Source organism: Engystomops pustulosus, chromosome 3 (genome assembly GCF_040894005.1).
Source record: "Engystomops pustulosus chromosome 3, aEngPut4.maternal, whole genome shotgun sequence".
Taxonomy (NCBI): Eukaryota; Metazoa; Chordata; class Amphibia; order Anura; family Leptodactylidae; genus Engystomops; species Engystomops pustulosus.
Window position 1 is genome coordinate 74,185,821 of NC_092413.1, and position 21,080 is coordinate 74,206,900.

Sequence of the window (21,080 nt, forward strand, 5' to 3'; positions counted from 1 at the left end):
GTTTTATAATGTTTTCATACATTTACAAAAATTCAAACCTCCTGTACAAAATTATGCCATTTTCGACCTTGGGCGCGATTTTCCGTTACGGGGTTAAACGCAGTGAAAAAACATTATTATATTTTGATAGATCGGGCATTTTCAGACGCAGCGATACCTAATGTGTTTATGATTTTTACTGTTTATTTATATTTATATCAGTTCTAGTGAAAGAGGGGTCATTTTAATTTTTATGTTTTTTTATTATAATTTTTCTTTTTCATTTTTTTTATTTTTACTTTCACTGTTTTTCAGACCCCCTAAGGTACTTTGAACTTAGCTTGTCTGATCGATCCACCATATACTGCCATACTACAATATGGCAGCATATTGTGATTTTCCACATCGTTCATTAAAATGTGCAAATCGCAAGTTGTAATGAATAGGTTAAAACGAGACACCCTTGGGTCTTTGGAAGACCCGAGGCTGTCATGGTGACCGATCGCCGCTCCCCGATGAGGTCATGCCCAAAGCGGCCCGTGAGCCCTCTCCATGTACCCGCAACCGACACACGCCGTACTATTACGGCGCACGACGATAAGGGGTTAAAGGCCATCTACCACCAGGATGGATTGTAAACCACGCACACTGGTCTTTAAAACCAGGGCATAAGAAGCTTAAAGAAGAGCAGATCCTGCCAGAGGATGCACACACCAGTATGTTAGTGTGCTTGGTTTACACACCTTCATCCTGGTGGTAGATTTACTTTAAAAATGTAAATCCCATCCCTGGCTGTAAACAGTGGTTCACTAATAAATCACCCATCATGTGGATAGGCCATTAGTAGTTATAGATGTACACATTCATTTCATACACCTTTATTTACCAGCTAGTAACTGGCAGCACATGTCTCAAGACAATAAATGAGATGTCACCACTTTCAGGCCAACGGGGTCTTCGAAGGGTGTGGTTGGATATTTAGTTTTTTTTGTTACAGATTCCCGTATGTTCTCTGTCTAAATAAACCTTAAAATAATATTATATATATGGGGGTCACGATTTAGAACAGCGTTTATACAGAATAATGCGCGTGTGCGGGAAAGAGCGCAGGACCATAGAACATCCTATGTGACACAGCGCAACCGCACGACTGCCGGCAGGTCATGTGACACTGTGTGTAGGCGTGGCCAGGCTGTGGAGACTCTACCACCGGAAAGACAACGACGGACACCGGAAGCGGTATTGTCGCCATCTCCGTACAGTGATACAGCAGAGCTGTCTGGAATGTATCTATCAAGCTATGCGCGTCCTGATCAGCAGAACTTCCGAGACATGGATTATCACTACACCGGGCCTGTGGAGCAGCGCTTCAACCCCTACACATTCAACGGAGGGTAAGGATGGACGGGATCCGGGATGACTGGTGCCAGGGCTGTGTGTGACATGCTACGTTCCTGGGGATTGAGCAGGTTTTTTTGCTGCGATGTTCTTTCACTTTCGCTTTATAACAATGGTCGGGATGTTGTGAGCGCTGCCAATGTGTACAGACCCCCGACTCCTGCTCGGCAGTAATGAGAAGCGGCTTGTCTAAGAGCAAAACCCTTCTGCTTACTCATGACCACCAATCAGAGCTCAGCTTTCATTCTATAAACTTGTAGGAAAGCTGAGCATTGGTTGGTTTCCATGAGCAGTTTTGCTGTGATAAATCTCCCTCTGAATTGGCTCATATGATAATGATTTTATTTTGTTGATTATTTATATAGCACCATCAAATTCATAGGGGACATATACAAACATATCAGGGCATCATGGTGGCTTAGTGGTTAGGACTACAGCCTTGTAGCGCTGGGGACCTGGGTTCAAGTCCCAGAGTCAACATCTCTTTCCAGACTCCAAAACATAATCTGTAGCGCCTACAGATTATGCAGCGCTGCACAAAGCAGGTCAAACTGGTCCCTGTCCCAATGGGGATCACAATCTAAACAACCTAACAGTATGTTTTGGAGTGTGGGAGGAAACCGGAGAGACCCACGCAAACACGGAGAGAACATACAAACTCTTTACAGATGTTGACATGGGTGGGATTCGAACCCTGTGCTGCAAGGCAGAAGTGCTACCCACTCAGCCACCGTGCCGCCCATACTGGTAGGTTGATTAGATTGTGAGCCCCATTGGGGCAGGGAACTATTTTGGCAAAACTCTGTGCAGCACTGCGTAATCTGTGTGTGCTATATAAATTTAGAAATTATTATATTACATTACAGAGTACAAACAGTCACATGAAACAATAGGTGTGAGGGCCCTGCTCGCAAGAGCTCACATTCAAGATGGACATTATGCCCTATCCAGTGGCTAATAAGATTATTATATTTTAGCCCTGCATTGTGTGTTGCAGTTTTTACAGTGTGCAGTACAGACATTATGCTGTTGTTGCTAATAAAATATAGTGAATAAATGGTCAGCAATACAGTTTTCTAAAAAATGAAATCCCTGTAAATTGTCATCCAGTCACTGGCTGTAGTGGTCATGTGTCAGGCGTGGGGACCATCAGTGCTTCAGCCGAAATTACTTATTTGTGATGTGTTATAGGCAGTTTTTATAACTCCTTCAAAACTAGGATAACTCCAATACATATTGGAGAAAAAAAAACCTAAATTATTTGAGGACATCTTTCTTATTTGTTAGTGTATCATAGTGCTGTTGAGTGTTCAACATAATATGAAGACCCATTCTAATAAATGTGCATCTTTTCCTCCTAGGACTGTGCTGGCTCTAGCAGGGGAAGACTTTTCCCTTGTTGCATCAGATACCAGACTCAGTGAAGGATATTCAATCCATAGCAGGGACACTCCAAAGTGCTACAAACTGTAAGTTATCGTCCACGCAAATGTATTAATGTATTATCTGTAAGGTAACCCAGGCTTGACAAAAATATATAGTGTGATATATAGACACATTGGAATAAAAGTACCTTACTATTTTAAACTTTTGCTATTCTTTGATTTTTATATACTTCTTCCCTCACTGGTACATGTTTGGCTGCGTGATGAAGTGTTCCCCGTAGTAATGACACCTCATTGTGAGAATGGGGGACAGTATGACAGCTGCACCATTCTGTACAGCTTCTGTCTGTGATGGAAATCACTAGTGGATTTGAGCCATGTTTTTGCTGTGACAGGAGGGTACAGCTCATCTTTTGTATTGCAAGATTGAAGTCCGAAACCCTAATCATCATTTTTTTTTTTTTTAATAAATCCCATTCACTGTGCTGATACTGAGATTTGCACCGGTAATGACAAAGCTTTGCATGATGTGCCACTAAACAGGGCAAGTAAAAAGCCCCTTTTCCAACAGTTTTGTCGCATTTCCAACTCGCATGCCACTTAGTGTGGAGCCGGTGCATGAGCATCCTGACGTGCCCTATTTACAATTATCTTCTCAAATATCCTATTGAACAAGTCCCCTCCTGGGGATTGATATCCCACTTGAACCAGTTGTCTATATACATAATTTACTCCATAGTGTCAGTAGAGGACCAAGCACCATACCGCTCCTATATGTTTTAACAACTGCTAAATGTCTTATAGCCTCATTTTGGAAACACTTAATCCCATAATCTATGGACCTACCGTATTTTTTTTATATTCCGGTGCGCCTTGTATATGAACTATACTACAGACAAGATGTACTGTACATTAAACAGTGTTTAAAGAGAACCCGTCATGCAAAATAACCCCCCTAAACTAAATATATTTTCATAAACTGCCATTAGAGAGCATTGCCTCTATCCCTTCATTGTCCCTCTACATGCCTGCAAACCTAAGCAATGAGGTCCTAAAGCTGTATGCAAATGACCTGTGAAATGTCCAATGAAGCATTAGCATATTCAAGCTGTCCACTCTATTCATGAGTGGGAGGCACAGCCACACCCCCAGTGCATGACTGACAGCCTGTATAATGGTGTGAGGCTGTATAATGATGTGCTTCCTGGTGCTGGTGGCCACGCCCCCTGCAGCCTGTGTGTGCATGTGTGTGTGTTTAGGAGAGCTACAACAGCTCCAGGCAGCCATGTTACAGCAGAACATGTCAGATTCATGTGTAGCTGATGTCTGTGTCTCTCACCTGTATATTAGGAGGATGCTGCATGTCAGCACACACACTAGCCATCCTTTACTATACATTACACACAGACATGAGCAGGGGGAGGAGAGGGGAGGGGGAACAGGGGTGACATAACTGCCTCTGACCATGTGACCAGCCTCATTTACATGATAAAGAATAGATGATTTTACAATGAATAATGTATGAAATAACTAGATAAAGGCTGGGATGGGATCCCTGTGAGCTGCTCCAACAGGAAGAGGTGACAGGACTAGTGGCAGAGACCTGATGACAGGTGTCCTTTAAGAGCTCCACCCCAGCAATATCCTGCTACTGCCCACACTGTACATAGGATCCCTGACTCCTGAAGTGCCCTGGCACCACAACCAACATTCTGCCCATCCTGCCCTAGCACAGAGAGACCGGAGCCGCCATAGTGCCGACCATGAGGCAATCCTCATCATCAGTAAGCAATACCCCACTGACAGGGGAAAGAGAAGGAGCTACAGGAATAACACCCTGCCTGAGGAGGGAAAGTAAAGGGGCAGAGGGGAGACCGCTTAACCCCTGCTGCATCACCCTTGCAACATTAACCCCCAGCAGCCCATAACTCTGAGATCAGAGCTCTGTGACACGCTGCAGACAAGTTTCCCGGGAACTGCAGCTGCCTTGAACTGTGCACAGGTCTGCCACCTGCTGGTCATTTTTACTGACTGCATTTGAAAGGAGTGCCAAGTGCACAGTTTTTTATATCCACTACCCTAAAAATGCCTATATATAATACCTTATAATCCAGTGCACCTTATATATGAACCTAGATGTCTTAGCATTTATTCGTGGTGCGCCTTATAGTCCGAAAAATACGGTATCTGTTCATATTGAAGACATTAGGATCGTGGAACATCTTACAACCCTATTTGGAAGCACAATAGAAAAGTTCAACTCTGTCTGGGCAGGATGGGCTACATTTCAGGCTGAACTCCTTTTCTAATCGGCTTATCATTAGACGTGAGCGGATCCGATACCCAGAATTTTGATTCTGCCATCTGACCTGAACATATTGCTAGATTGGCCGTTCCCCTAGCAACCAGCCATGGCTATGATTAGCTAAAAATGGGCATCTTAATAAATCCCCCCAACGGTGCTTAGTTTTCCGTTTTGAAATTGTGCTAAAACACATTACTTACAATTTTAAAGACTTCTGCTCCTCATTTAGAAGTGTAATTGCATTTGTCCAGAGATTTTTAACATACAATCATTCCACTATTAAATTTTTTTTACCATGTTATGTTGTCTACTAGATACTCCCAGTTATTGGGCATCGGATGTCTGTTTAACAATTATTTTTTCTTAACTTCTACAGGACAGACAAAACGGTCATTGGCTGTAGTGGTTTTCATGGGGACTGTCTCACACTGACCAAGATCATTGAAGCTAGGTTAAAGGTAAATCGGTAAAACTTTGTCGCTTTGTTTGTTTAGAAATACCTTTGAAATGAGACACTGGGGCTAACAATGTAATTCATTTTATTTAAAACTTAACTAACCATAATAGTGTGTCACTATCCCAATTTACTACTTGTTTTCCTTCATAAATAGAGAATAGGGAAAAAGTATCAGAGAAATGGGTGGAGTAAGAACTGCAAAAACTAAAGGAAATGTATCACATCATTTAACCTCTACTAAGCACCACCACCTGTATACCTAAACCTCTGCATATAATAATGTTTTGACTCTTCATTAATCTGTTAATCTGCCATCAGGGTTGTTTGCAACATTCGTATAAAAAGGTACAAAATCCATCAAATTTTGCAGGACATAAACAAAGCTGGGGAATGGCATCATTTTGTGCCAAAACGTTCACCTAAATGAAAAGTTGCAATGCATGAATTTAGTGCTATTGTAAAAACTTGACTATACAAAATTAAAGGGGTTGTCCGAGTTTTGAAAAAAAAAATATATGTGGCTGGGAGCGGGCTGCCTAAAACAATAAAGCTGTACTTACCTTCCGGTGCCCTCCGGTATCCAGCGCTGCTGTCGCTCCGGTCCGGGCGCCATGTAAACAAACATGGCCGCCGGAGCAGCGCTGCTTTCTGCTTCCGGACGGTCCCGACAACCTTCCGGCCCCCATACACAATGCTGTGTATAGGGACGGATCGGCGTACCCGGCCACGGCCGGCCGGATACTGAATGCAGCGGTGCTCCGGCGGCCATGTTTGTTTACCGCAGGGCACTGGAAGGTAAGTACAGCTTTATTGTTTTAGGCAGCCCGCTCCCGGCCACATATATATATATTTTCCATAACGTCCCCCATGACGGCCCACTAGGAGGATGACCCTTGACCTCTGTAGGGACAGGAAGCAGAGAGGTTAAAAGCCTCCCCCCCACATCCTCCCGCCAGTGTCTTCCTGTCCCTACAGGGGTCAGGTCAAGAGAGGGTCTCTCTCCTCCTAAGGGGGGGGGGGGACGTTTTGGAAAAAAAAAAAAAAAAACAGAGAAGGATCTCCATACTCACCAAGCCTTACCTGGGGTTACGCCGACTGCGGTCCAAGTTCCCCTCCGGACAGATCCTCGGTTAGCCCGGCGGCTGCGGGCTCTCCCTGGACGTTAACTTCGTTCCGGCTGGCGTCCTCTCCGGCGGGCTGGTCTCCAGACTCTCGCGCGGACGCAGGAAACTACGTTTCCCAGAATTCCCCCTGTTCGATGACGACTTCTGGTCGCGACCGGAAGTGACCGCGGACCGGGCGCGGGACGCAGTAGAAGCCACCGACAGGGGGATGGGCTCCCCATGCAGGTATTTAAATCCTCAAATAGCGGGTAGTCAGTTGGTCTGAGGTCTATGACTCGTTTCTTCTTGGCTGGCCGTCCCAGACATCATAATGGCTGATGAGGCAGACTTGGGCCTACTCCACCCCCCGGTGCACGTGAGTGGTGCTGTATGGCAACATATACAACTGTTTTTTGTGTGAGCTCCAAGTCATTGTCTCCTTGCCTTCCTTCCCTAGGAGCAAGTTTCTAAGGGGAAAGGCAAGGAAGAGAAATCAGGAAAGTCTGAAAAGAGTAGAGAAAAACCTGAAAAAAGCAGGATTCCTGTTAAAAAATGCAGTATGTGCTTCCGTACACTACTAGAGGGCTATAAGAAACCGATCTGCAGACTCTGCATAGAAGAATTCATGCGGGAGGAGAAAACGTCTTTTATGGACGAGCTTAAGTCCTTTATAGACGAGAAGGTGGTTTCTTCAGTGGCGGCGGCTACGCAGGGAGCCCCCCCCCCACGTAAGAAAGCTCGGATAGTATCGGCTTCCTCCTCAGAGGAAGAAGAGGGGTGTATTTCAGACTCTCCCTCCTGCTCTCTGGCGGGAGACCAGGATCATCAGGATCGTGAGCAGGCAACATGTTCCCGCTACTTATTCCAAAATGAGGATCTGGACGATCTTCTGAAAGCTATGCGAGATACATTGAACCTCGAGGACGAGGAACCCCCTCTTTCTCGCGAAGATGAACTATTTGGGGGACTCAAAGCCAGGAAACAGCGTGTCTTTCCCCTCAACGATACCCTTAGGGGTCTAATTAGTCAGGAATGGAGAGACCCTGAGAGGAAAATCGCGGTCTCTAAGAATTTCAGGAAACGCTTAGTCTTCGACCCTGAAGAGTCAAAGGATTGGGACTCGTTCCCCAAAGTTGATGTACAGGTTTCCAAGGTCTCTAGGAAGATGGACCTGCCCTTTGAAGATTCGGCTCAGCTAAGAGACCCAATGGACAGGAAATCAGAAGCCCTTCTAAAGAAAGCGTGGGAAACTTCCATGCTAAGCCTAAAATCGAACTTAGGAGCCACTTCGGTAGCAAGAACACTATATTTCTGGCTGGGGAAGTTAGAGTCCCATATCCGGGAGGGTACTCCCAGAGAAGACTTACTGGAAAGCATACCATTGTTAAGATCAGCTACTGCCTTCCTTGCTGACGCATCTGCCGAAGGAATAAGGTTTGCTGCAAAAGAAGGAGCTCTTACCAATGCCACCAGGAGGGCCTTATGGCTGAAACAGTGGAGCGGGGACATCCGCTCTAAATCCAAATTGTGCAGCATTCCTTTCTCCGGAGACTTTGTGTTCGGACCCGAATTGGACGCTATACTCGAAAAGGCGTCCGACAGAAAAAGGGGATTTCCAGAGTCCAAAACAGTACCCAAGAAATCTTCCTTTCGTCCTTTTAGGAACACCGGAGAGACTTACCGTGGCAAAGGTAAGCAAGGACGGTGGAGTTATCCCAAAGGAGGAAGGGGAAGGGGTTTCCTTTTCTCTAACCTCCCAGAGGGTCCAGGAAACAAGAAACAATGACGCCAGAGTGGGGGGGCGTCTCCTGGGATTCCTATCCCAGTGGACAAAGGTCACCTCGAATCCCTGGGTACTGTCTATCTTGGAATCAGGCTACAGGATAGAATTCTCATCACCCCCCCCCCCCTTCTCCAAGGTTTGTCGCTCCCTTACCCTCTCTCTCTCACTCTACACATTCCTTCATTTGGCAGGAAGTGTTTCATCTAATCCACATGGGAGTGGTGGTGCCGGTCCCTCAAGAACAAGAAAAATTGGGATTCTACTCCCCGTTGTTCCTTGTCAAAAAACCAGACGGATCAAATCGCCTAATTATCAACTTGAAAGAGCTAAACCGCTTCATCGTTTACAGAAGATTTCGCATGGAGTCGGTAAGAACAGCTACCCAACTTATTCACACAGGCTCCTATATGTGCACTTTAGATCTAAAAGACGCATATTATCATGTACCTATTCACCCCTCATCTCAGAGATTCCTAAGATTCTCGGTTCTCTCTCCCGAGGGCTCTGTCTTACACTTTCAATTCCGTGCACTTCCATTCGGTATTTCATCGGCTCCAAGGGTCTTTACCAAGATCATGGTGGAGGTGGTAGCCTTTTTAAGACTACAAGACATATCAATCATCCCTTACCTAGACGATTTGCTAATTATAGGGAAAGACAAACAAAAACTAATCTTGGCAAGAGAGTCTTCCCTAAGAATTTTTACAGAGTTGGGGTGGTTAATCAACCTGAAAAAATCAAGTTTAGTACCCTCCACTCGAAAGACCTTTCTAGGGATCATTCTAGACTCAACTCACCAAATGTCTTTTCTTCCTCAGGAGAAATTATCCAACATAAGGCATCAGATTCGTTCATTCAGACGGAAGGACTCTGTACCAGTCAGACAGGCGATGAAGATCCTGGGGCTCCTCACAGCATGCCTACCTGCGGTCGCCTGGAGTCAGAGCCATACTCGGATCCTTCAGAATTGGATCCTAACCTTCTGGAACAGGAAGTCTTCAGGTCTAGACAAGAAGATCCGGATTCCTTCCTTTGTAAAGAGGGACCTGCTGTGGTGGATGGAACCAAGGAACCTAGAGAAAGGAGTATGTTGGCACCACCTCCCAACCATCACCATAGTGACGGACGCAAGCAGCTCAGGCTGGGGAGCAATCCTTCCTTCCCACTACGAGCAGGGGTCCTGGACTCTAGCCCAAGCAAAAAGCAGCTCAAACTACAGGGAGTTAAGAGCGGTCTGGGAAGCGCTAAGATCGAACACAGCCTATTTGAGGGATCATCATATCCACATTCTCTCGGACAACGTCTCGACAGTGTCCTATTTAAGGAGACAAGGGGGTACAAGATCTCCAGTATTATCGAGTCTGGCTCGTACCATCTTCCAGTGGGCGGAAGAAAACATCCTTTCCATCTCTGCCACTCATTTGAAGGGATCCCTCAACAGAGAAGCGGATTATCTCAGCAGGAGAGAGATCCTACCGAACGAATGGTGTCTCAACCAGGAAATCTTCCTACATCTAACCAGCGTCTGGGGCATGCCCCAAATAGACCTATTCGCCACGAGGGAGAATTCAAAATGCCAACAATACTTCTCTCTGGAGACCGGCGAGTCCAGAGATCACTTGGACGCGTTCAGCCATCGTTGGAGCGGAAGTCTCATGTATGCCTTTCCCCCAATTCCCCTAATTGCGAGAGTACTCAGGAAAATCTTGCTCGACCGGTCAAGGGTGATCCTGATCTGCCCAAACTGGCCAAAAAGAAGCTGGTACCCACTGCTGAGGTCCCTATCTGTCCAGCAACCCTTTATTCTACCGATTCAGAAGGACCTGCTATACCAAGGTCCGATTTTCCATCCCGATCCAGGAAGACTCCGTCTGGCGGCTTGGATCCTGAGTTCGAGTTCCTAAGGTCCCAAGGTCTCTCTCGGGCCGTAATAACTACGTTGAAGGCAAGTAGGAAAAAGGTTACTTTCGCCATATACCATAAGATATGGAAAAAGTTTGTGACCTTTTGTGGGGCTAATCCCCCCTCTCAGTCTAACCCAAATATTTTACAGGTACTAGACTTCCTGCAAAAAGGACTAGAAATTGGTCTTTCTACTAGCACTCTGAAAGTCCAAATTTCGGCTCTGAGCGCATTCTTCGACCAACCCCTGGCGGACCACAGGTGGGTCAAAAGATTTATTGCTGCTGCAAATAGAATTAGGCCTCAGGTTCTGAAGCGGGTTCCCTCCTGGGATCTCTCCCTGGTTCTGGATGCTCTCTCCAGACCTCCCTTTGAGCCTTTAAAGGACGCTAGTATAAAAAACTTAACTTTAAAGACTTCCTTATTAGTAGCTGTGACCTCAGCTAGAAGGCTGGGGGAACTCCAAGCCATTTCTATTAGAGAACCCTATATGTGTATTCTCCCTGATAGGATAACTTTGACTCTGGATCCAAGCTTTGTTCCCAAAGTGGCGTCCAGGTTTCACAAGAACCAAGAAATAATTCTTCCATCATTCTACGGGAATCCTTCTTCAAGCAAGGAATTGGAGTGGCATTCCCTGGATGTAAGGCGCTCGGTCTTAGAGTACTTAAAAGCTACGAAACCTTGGCGCAAAGATCACAATCTCTTTGTTCAGTTTCAGGGGAAGAACAAAGGGGTAAAGGCATCCAAAACCACGATCGCCAGATGGTTAAAGACTGCCATAGCCTCCTGTTACACAGAACAGGGGAAGGAAGTTCCTCCTAACCTTAAAGCCCATTCCACCAGAGCCATATCCGCCTCCTGGGCAGAGAAGAGGGGCGCTTCTCTTGAACAAATCTGCAGAGCTGCCACCTGGGTTTCTTCATCCACCTTTGCAAAACACTATCGGCTGGACTTACCCAACTCACAGGATCTCGCCTTCGGTCAGAAAGTTCTCCAGGCTGTGGTCCCACCCTAACTCTACTAATTTTGTAGATCTCCTAGTGGGCCGTCATGGGGGACGTTATGGAAATTGTGAATTAGACTCACCGGTAATTCGGTTTCCATCTAGTCCTCCATGACGGCCTATATATTTTTCCCTCCCATGTTTCTTTCACTTTTTTTGAAAATTCTGTATGTGATTCTAACAAGACAGAATAAAAATATGTTGTATCTTCCACCGGTGTAGTTATTTTGTAGACACTGGCGGGAGGATGTGGGGGGGAGGCTTTTAACCTCTCTGCTTCCTGTCCCTACAGAGGTCAAGGGTCATCCTCCTAGTGGGCCGTCATGGAGGACTAGATGGAAACCGAATTACCGGTGAGTCTAATTCACAATTTTTTTTAAACTCGGACAACCCCTTTAATGAATTTGGTGAAAGCAGTGTTTATGTCAAAATAACTTGTGCCAAAACATAGCCACACATAGACAAAACAAGAAAATTATACATCGCCCCAAATCTTTGAATGAAAGTCTAAATAAATGTTAGCCAGTTCTTACAATGCAGGCACTGTGTGCTATCAATATAACTTGCCGTGATCTTCCTGATAAGCATCAGTACATTTAACTATCCACAGCCTTAGTGTCTTATTCGCTGTGAATTATTTCTATTACAATTCATTATTACAGGGGGTTACATACAAGATAGGGTCTGTAGTTTTGTTCTTAAGTTGAATTTGTATGCAGGTCAGAACTGTATATTTTATCATTGTAATCCCAGCCAGAACTTTTTTGGTCTCTGTGACAATTGGATTTTAAAAATTTTGGGTTGTCATAAGAATCAATATTAACACTAAAGCTTCATTACAGACACCTGTGATAACTGTTACAGCTGATCATTGTAGCCTGGGGCTAAAGTACAATAAATTACCAATATCCAGAGGTCCGTTTGTAACTAGGGGTCGTGCGTGTGTGTGTGTATTTTCTGAAGAAATCCAATAAAGATTGTGTTGCAACCACCAGCTAGAGTCTATACATACTACTTAATACATTTAACATATAGAATCGAGTATAAGCTGAGGTATCTTATTTTAACACAAAAAAACTAGGAATACCTATTAACTCAAGTATAAGCTTAGAATGGGAAATGCATTGGTCACAGCCTCCCCACTATATAGCCAACCAGCAGCCCCCTGTCCCCTGGTATCTGAATTACAAATCTACCTATCTACCTTGCATGGGGCTGCTGAAACCTACATTGCAAAGTTGGAAATCCAATTTAAGAATCTCTACAAGTTTCAGATTGAAAACCTGCTATGTAACGTATTTTATATAGAAGGGTTATGTATAAAACCATCTAGTCCCCTGTCACTTGCTATTACTCCACTATTGCCCATCTTGAATTCCGTCTTCAAGAAAATTGTGGTTTTGGTTCAGTTCTACTAATTGTTATTGTAGAGGAAAAACATGTTTATGTATAACAGTAAAGGTGTAAGACATGGGACAAAGCACTCATTTGTATAAATATTTATTTTTTAAATGGATTTCGTTTTGGATTATTCTGAAAAATTCAATAAAACGTGTTTAGCGAGACAAAACCTTGTATACACTCTTACCTTCTGCATTTTATTTCCTATTAAGATGTACAAGCACTCAAACAACAAGACCATGACAAGTGGAGCAATTGCTGCTATGCTTTCCACAATCCTCTACTCGAGACGCTTCTTTCCTTACTATGTGTACAATATTATCGGAGGCCTGGATGAAGAAGGTGATCTTTATTTTTAACCCTCTCGCACCTCCAATCTGTAAATCTACATTAAGTGAGCTCCATTCAGCTAGGATGTAAATTTAGCAGCACCTTAAAAAAAAAAAAAATTGAAAGAAATTCGTCCATGATCATGTGATGGACACGCGGGGGCACGAGTCGTTATCACAGAAAGTAATCAGAGCGGCATGATACTAACTGTCTGTCCACCATTGTCTCCATCACATGACCAGGGACAGATTTCTATCCACAGGAGCAAAACATATAAGCTTTCAATAGCAAGCAGAGAGGAATTGATACAGAAAGTATATTGGAAATTGTATAAGTTTTTATTATACAAACAATTGTTTGCTGAAAATGAGCAACCCCTTTAAATACTACTGGTACATTTTATTTTTGATAATGAAAAAAAAAAAATCAGCTTTGCAGGCCAGTTAAAGTGGTTGGCCATTTTACTTTGTTTTTTGTGATGTGTAGGTGGCAGGATATTAGGTAATTTACCAATATACATTTATTTATAGTTCTGCGCCGCTTTCTTGATATGTAAAGTGAAGCGTCCTGTCTTTTACTGCACAGATATTCCTCTTTATAATGGAGATCTTGCGATCTCTATCTGTCCTTAAACTATTGCCCTGCCGGGACCTTATGATAGTATTCATGAATGGCAAGTTTATGGACTTATTGATAACACATGCTATCAGTCTGCAGTTATTTTATGGACAAGAATGTCTGTCTGATGAGGTAAAACACAGGAGGCTACATTTTTACATATCAATAATGATGAAAAAAACCTATAATAGATGTATGTATATAGGTAAAAAGCCTAATGTCCTGCCCCACCTACTTGTACACATATTAAAATGCCAGTTAAAGTGGCCAAGCCCTGTTACATGCGTGAATTTTCAGTTCAATTTTTTTAACTTCAACCTTTTTTTTCTATTTTTTTAGGCAAAGGAGCAGTGTACAGCTTTGATCCAGTAGGATCTTACCAGAGAGATGCGTACAAGGCCGGGGGTTCTGCAAGTGCCATGCTTCAGCCCCTTTTAGATAACCAGGTATATAGCTTCATCATAGTATATCATTTTGCTTGTAATTTTGCTCCTTTAAATGTTTTAACTTACCAAGCCTATTTACATTACCCAGATTATATAGGAATGGCCAGGCACTATAAGTAAAGAGCAGTGATACAGTTTATAGTGGTGTCATTCAACTAGGGTCATCTGATGTTTTTTTGATGATCCTCACCAAACTTTCTATGTATTTTCCCAGCCACAATGGGGGTCATTGTGTAGCAGTGATCCTGGTTTGCGCCTAATTTGTTTTTGTATTTCTCCTGCTTTCTGATGTTTGCGCCCTATTTAACATTGATTTTCACCTACATGGGCGGAAATAATTGTGCAATAACACACCAGTCCTGACAGCTTAGGAAAGACAATGGTATGATTTGCCTTTTTTAAAATTTGCGCCTAATAAGTCTAAGTCTATGCTGTGAACATATGAGATGTGCAGCCCACCCTGTACAGATTATCATCTAACTTTATGAGGAAATATATCACCAGAATGAAGAATTGTAAACCATGCCCTTGTTTTTACAAAAATGGCTTTAAAAATTATGCAAATGAGCCCGAGGGGCTCTGGGTTTAATTAACAGCCATTTAGCCCAGAGCCTCTTGGGCTAATTTGCATAATTGTAAAAACAAGGACCTAAGAAGCTAAGAAGAGCAGATCCTTCAAGAGGGGGCACACACCAGCATGTCAGTGTGCTTGGTTTACACATCCTTCATCCTGGTGGTAGATGTCCTTTAATAAAACAAAATGCAAAAAATTAGAAGGGTTAATCAACCAAATGTGTAATAAATATGCCAAACCTATCTAATAAGAGGATTTATTCCTTTCTGTGTAGGAATGAAGGAAGATGTATTTTAAGCCTTTCTCTAAATTTTCCTCTCTGTATTGTGCTACATTCATAATTCTGTTCTTTGACTCTTAGATTGGATACAAGAACATGCAGAATGTTGAACAGCTTCCACTGACCTTGGAGAAGGCGCTACAACTTGTGAAAGATGTATTTATTTCAGCAGCAGAAAGGGATGTGTACACAGGGGATGCCCTGAAGATCTGCATTGTTACCAAGGATGGTATAAGAGAGGAGTCTGTTCCTCTGAGAAAGGATTAATTGAATTTATTTCTAGAAATCTGAAAATGTGTTTACTCATGCTTTTTTCTTTATAAAATAAAAAAATGAAAAAAGATCTTTGGGAAATATTTTTTCTTCCTCCAGTATTAATGGAATTTTATACTTTAGAGAACACAATTTTAAAAATGTTCTGCAATGCCGTAAAAAAAGCATATTTTCCCAGAAAGGGCAAAAACATAATCCTACAAATTACACAATACTGTGTAAAAATCGCTGGACTTTTGCAAATATACATTTGTGGAAAATAATACATTTATCCTTTTTAAATAGGTTCTATTTATATAATATTATTCTATCAGTAGAAGATGACCTAATAACAATTTTGACAACATACCGATAATGGTCTTGTTTCTTTTTTTTTTTAAAACAATTTTTATTTGGTTTTGCATTTTTCACACAAACAAAATCGACCATACAACAAGAGTGAGGGTATATCGCCCTCTTCAAAGACATAACATAATAAAGCAAATTAACATTATAACATGGTGCTGTGTTTTACATGGTAGGGGTAGTCGAGGTTCACATGACAAAGTGGAACATCAAGAGCGGGATACCTCTTTTAGGTCATTCAAGCACATGTCAAATTCTATGGTACCCTTAATGGTCCCAAGGTGCCCTTCAGATTTTCCAAGAGGTACCACTGAGTGAGGGTGAAAGGTTGCATTAGCATTGTGATTTCCCTTTCATTCAAATAAGCGACAACCCATTTCCTCCATTTACCAAAGAAGTGTTTAGTCTTTGTTTTTTTCCCCCTCTCCGTCTCCAACCTTTCTATATACAATTGGTGCTTCATCTGTTCTATAATCTGTCGTATGGACGGAAGTTCAGGTTCTAGCCACATTTTCAATATACTTCGAACTGTCATGAGAGTGATGACATGAAAGAGCTGGGGGATAAATAAGGGCTGGAGCAAGGAGCTATCCTCCGATTCCTCAAAATAATGAAAAAGATACAATATTGGCTCTAATGGTATCATCCACCCCCACACCGTCTTACACATCTCCTGGATTTGCTTCCATAGCTGTTGCACATGTGTACATGACCATAGCCCATGAAACAGGTCAGTGGCGTCTTCTTGACACTTAGGACAGGCCGTTTTCCTGTCTGGTTTTGCTGGAGAGGGAGGGAGATTAAAGGCATATATTGCCTTATGTAGTATACGAAAATGTGTGTCCCTCCATGTTTCACTCAGCACTACTTTCCTAACTGTTTGCCAGCCTTTCACTAGTTTCTCCCCTATATCTGCTGTCGTAATATGGCTCGACCATGAATTAAAGGCTGTTGCTTCCACCTTTTCGGTCATCTTATTTCTTAACCTTGCATAGTAAGATGATATATTTGGACAAATTGTACCCCCTAGTATCTGAAAGTCAAATGGGTTGCTGGATATTTCTTTACTTACATCACTCAATTTTGCCATAATTACATCCCTCACTTGCGCATATTGTATAAATTGGTCCGTGCCTAGCTCAAATTGTTGTGTAAGTTCTTCTAATGTCAGCCAACGAGGCTCAGAACCGTGTAGTAGCTGCCCCACCTTTATTATTCCTTTTTCTTTCCATTTGTGGAATAGCCTATTACTCCTACCCTGTGGGAAAGCAGGGTTGGCCCAAAGCGGCAAATGCTTTGAGACTGCGTAAGATAAACCATACCTTTTCCTCAGGACTCTCCAGGATGCTATAGTGTCTTTACATATAATTGAACTCTTAAGATTATACGGTATTTTCGGTAGTTGTGTATGTAGTAGTGCTGCTGGGTTATAAGGGGAACAAAATGCCTCTTCAAGGTCGTAATCGGAATAAAAACTCGTCTTGTGCGTCCAGTCAAAAATGTGTCTAGCCATGCAGGCCAAGTTGTATGTTCTTATACATGGTAAACCCATACCCCCCATTTCCTTTGTCATAATCAATTTTTCCCTTTTAATTCTGGGTCGTTTCCCGTGCCATAAAAAGCGGGAGAATGCAGCATTTATTTTTGTCACATCCACATGTCTCAGTAGTATTGGCACAGTTTGTAACGGGTATAGTAGTTTTGACACGCTCATCATCTTTATGAGATGATTTCGTCCCAGTAGGGATAATGGCAAATCATGCCACTTGGTTAATTCCGCAATTATTTTCGCAAAAAGTGGAGGGTAATTTAATCTGTACACGGATTCCTGCGTTCTGCCTATTTTGATACCCAAGTAAGTCAGTTCCGTACGTGTTATTGGTATTCCCTGATACGTGTTTCGGAGGGTTTGTGGGAAGGGTCCTTTCCCCAGGAACAATATAGCACATTTTGAAATGTTGAGGCGAAAGCCTGAAAAAGATCCAAAGCTATCTAACGTCTCTATGGTTCTAGTCAGGTCCCCTTCTAAATCAGACATGAAAAGAATTATGTCGTCAGCAAATAGACCTGTGCGTAGGTGTCGCGATCCCATCTTTATTCCTTGAAAGACGTCCCCATTCTCCAGGAGTCGAGACAAGGGCTCCAGAGCTAAATCAAAAAGAAGCGGTGAGAGTGGACACCCCTGTCTCGTTCCCTTCTGAAGAGGAAAAGGGGGCGAGAGGAAGCCCGGTGTGTTGATCCTAGCCTTAGGGTCTAGATATAGCATTTCCAGATAAGTTCTAAAGGCACCCCTAAACCCCATTCTATCTAGGACCTGCCCTAGCCACCCCCAGCGCAGGTTGTCAAATGCCTTTTCCGCGTCGAGGGTAACCAGGGCAGGCACCTTTCCTTCCGTTTTCCCTCCCTCCGTAACTCCCAAGGCCATAAGGACCCTTCTCACATTTGTTACCGCTGCCCTTCCTTTAATAAAACCAACCTGGTTACCCAGGATCAGTGACGGCAAAAAGGCTGCCAATCGGTTTGCTAAGATTTTAGATAGGAGCTTTTGGTCTTGATTGAGTAAAGAGATAGGTCTGTATGATCCCGGGTCGGTTGGATCTCGCTTATCTTTGGGTATTAATGTTATGTGTGCTACGTTTGTTCCTGGATATAATGGACGGCCTTGCAAAATGTCATTAAACAAATTGGACAATTGGGGTGCTATCTGTTGGGTCATGGCTTTGTAAAATTCTCCAGGGAACCCATCAGGACCAGGAGTTTTTCCCTGTGGGAGCGTCTTAATGGTAATCTGTATTTCTTCTGCTGATATTGGGGCATTCAGGGACGCTAGCTGGTCTGGTGTTATTGTGGGTAAAGTCACCTTATTTAGAAATGCGTTGCCCTGTGTCGGGTCGTATGTTATATCTGTATAAAGAGTTTTGTAGAAATCCCCCAATGTCTGATTAATTTGTAAGGGGTCTATGGTCAAGGAACCGTCAGGTTTTTTCAGGGCACCTATATGACGTCTGGGTGTTTTTCCTTTGGCTAGGTTTGCCAACAGACGTCCAGATTTGTTTCCAAATCTGCGGAGCTCCACTTCTTGCTGTGATCTGATAAATTGTTCCTTCCTATCTGCCCACATGTCAAACTCTGTTTTGGCCTGTATCCATGCCTCCTTAGCATTTGGTGTTGGTGAGGACAGATAGGTCAAATATGTCTGTCGCACCAGGTCACTCGCTTTTACAAATTGTCGTTTAGCATTTTTCTTTAGGATCCCAACATGTGCCATTAGTTTATCCCTTATTGTTACTTTAGCCGCTTCCCAAAATAGGTGGGGTTCCGCCATATGAGCCCCGTTTGTCACTAGTATCTCTGTCCACCATCCTCTCATTAATTCTACAAATGTGTCATCTTTTACTAAAAAGGTCGGAAAACGCCATAGCCAATCTGAGCCCTTGGGGTGTCTATCCAGGAGAGTAAGGCTCACCGGTGCATGGTCAGATATCACTAAGTCTTCTATACACGTGTCTTGTACTCTCGTTACCAATGAGTCTGAAGTACATAGGTAGTCTATCCTGGACCACGAGTCATGTGGGTGCGAAAAATGCGTGAATTCTCTCTCCTGAGGGTGCAAGAGCCTCCACATATCCCTGACACCAACATGTACAAAAAAGTCATATAGCTTTGTGTCCCTCCTGTCGTCTCTCCTATAAGTTCTGTCTTCCGCTGAGACATGGACTGAGTTCATATCCCCACCTAATATTTTGTCTACTATAGCATCCTGGAGAATCCTTGTGGTCAGTGTCGCAAAAAAGGGCTGCTGACCGGTGTTAGGCGCATAAACATTATAAATACTGAGATCTTTTCCCTGGCTGTGTATTACCACATGAGATAGTCTACCCTCCACGTCACTGTGGTTCTCTATCAACCTATAACACACATTTTTATGTATCAAAGTTAATACTCCTGCCTTACCTTCCACAGCGGCGGAGCCGTAGACTGCCCCTACCCAAGATTTGTGCATTCGGAAAAAATCTGCCGTTGTCAGGTGGGTTTCCTGCAGCATGACTATGTCAGCCTTAAGTCTTTTTAGATGACGTAAGACCATGTTTCTTTTATGGGGTGATTTTAACCCCTTAACATTCCAAGTCACAATACGCATATTAAAGTATGTTTGACATTATAGATGTGTCTACGGCTCCCTCGTTGGATTTGTTCCCACTTCTCTTTTTCCACCCCTCATCTTCCCTCCCCTCCCCCCCCCCCCCATGTTGACAGCAGCACCTGTAAACAAAAATAATTGAACAACAAATGTAGATCAACTGAAATCTCCAACACAGTGGAGCAATGAACCAGGGCTCAACCATGCGTCCCATTAACTCGGTATCGGGGACTTCCTTTTTTCTGGTAATAGAGGCTCGCGCCTCCTCCCCGGGACTTAGACTATGTTTCCATCCCCCCCCCCCCATTTATTTCACCGCATATCATGACATTCAGCATTAAAGTCAACGCTACCCCTGGCGTATTCTTAAGGTCATGTCATCAAGATGGGGTTACTGTGCCATGTGCATCTTACCCCATACCGTCTCTAGTCGTTCTCTTCCATTGGCATTCGATCTGCTACCACCTGCCTGTTGGATTCCCGTTGTGGCTGGGGACTAGAGATGGCCCATTCTGACCTCTTATGTGGGGATGATCTCCAGTTGTCCCGGTCAGTTGATAGCGGCGGTGTGGAGTGTCGCGGTGTTCGTCGAGGCGATCGGGGGTCCTGACGGTTGTAGATTTCCTCCAATAATGCAGAGGCTGCTCGCGGTGAGTTTGCCGTTGTCAAAGTGCCATCCGGGTTGCGGATCCTCAGTATTGCTGGGTAGGCCAATTGGAATCTCACGTTGGCTTTCACTAGCGCCGTGCATACTGTGCTATACTCTTTTCGTTTTCGCGCCACCTCAGCAGAGTAGTCGCCAAAAAGCAGTATTTTACGTCCCTGCATCAACAGTGGGTCCCTACGATTGCGATATCTCCTCAGGATGGCTTCTTTATCATTAAAGTCCAGATATTTTACTATTACTTGTCGTGGTCTGGGATGCTGTGATGTTGTATGGTTTTCTGCGGCCGCTTGTGTCGGCCCGATTCTGTGGGCCCTTTCCACTCTCCTTGGAAAGGCCAGCCCCAGTGTCTTGGGGAGCTCTACCTCACACAGGTGCTGTAGGTCCACTGATGGAATGGACTCAGGAAGCCCTACCAGGCGCAAATTGTTTCTCCTGGCTCTATTTTCAAGGTCGTCAACCTTATCTTGAAGAGCTGTGAGTAATCGCTCAGTTTCACTTGTTTTATCATGCGATTCTGTATATTGATCTTCTAGAGCCGACACTCGTGTTTCCACTTCGTTCAGTCTACCTCCATGCTTGCTAACTTGATCTTGCAGGGCCTGCAGGGTGCTTTGCACTGCGGTTTGCAATGTCGCAGTGAGTTCGGGTACAATATATTTGGCCACTTCCGTGGCTAGCTTGGTGTAG

General features: G+C 43.7%; 2 protein-coding genes across 2 annotated transcripts; both read left to right on the forward strand.

The window, feature by feature from the left end:
• Nucleotides 1-1,167: 1,167 nt before the first annotated feature.
• PSMB1 (proteasome 20S subunit beta 1) lies at nucleotides 1,168-15,310 on the forward strand. The gene is made up of 6 exons (XM_072141100.1): nucleotides 1,168-1,373; nucleotides 2,739-2,846; nucleotides 5,444-5,525; nucleotides 12,932-13,061; nucleotides 14,007-14,113; nucleotides 15,049-15,310. The coding sequence occupies exons 1-6, from the start codon at nucleotides 1,264-1,266 to the stop codon at nucleotides 15,232-15,234; spliced, it is 723 nt and encodes a 240-aa protein (XP_071997201.1). The 5' UTR covers nucleotides 1,168-1,263; the 3' UTR covers nucleotides 15,235-15,310.
• On the forward strand, nucleotides 8,120-11,629 carry LOC140121467 (uncharacterized). Its single transcript, XM_072141099.1, has 2 exons — nucleotides 8,120-8,778; nucleotides 9,229-11,629. Exon 2 carries the CDS (start codon nucleotides 9,327-9,329, stop codon nucleotides 11,328-11,330), a length of 2,004 nt encoding a protein of 667 aa, XP_071997200.1. The 5' UTR covers nucleotides 8,120-8,778; nucleotides 9,229-9,326; the 3' UTR covers nucleotides 11,331-11,629.
• Nucleotides 15,311-21,080: the final 5,770 nt, after the last annotated feature.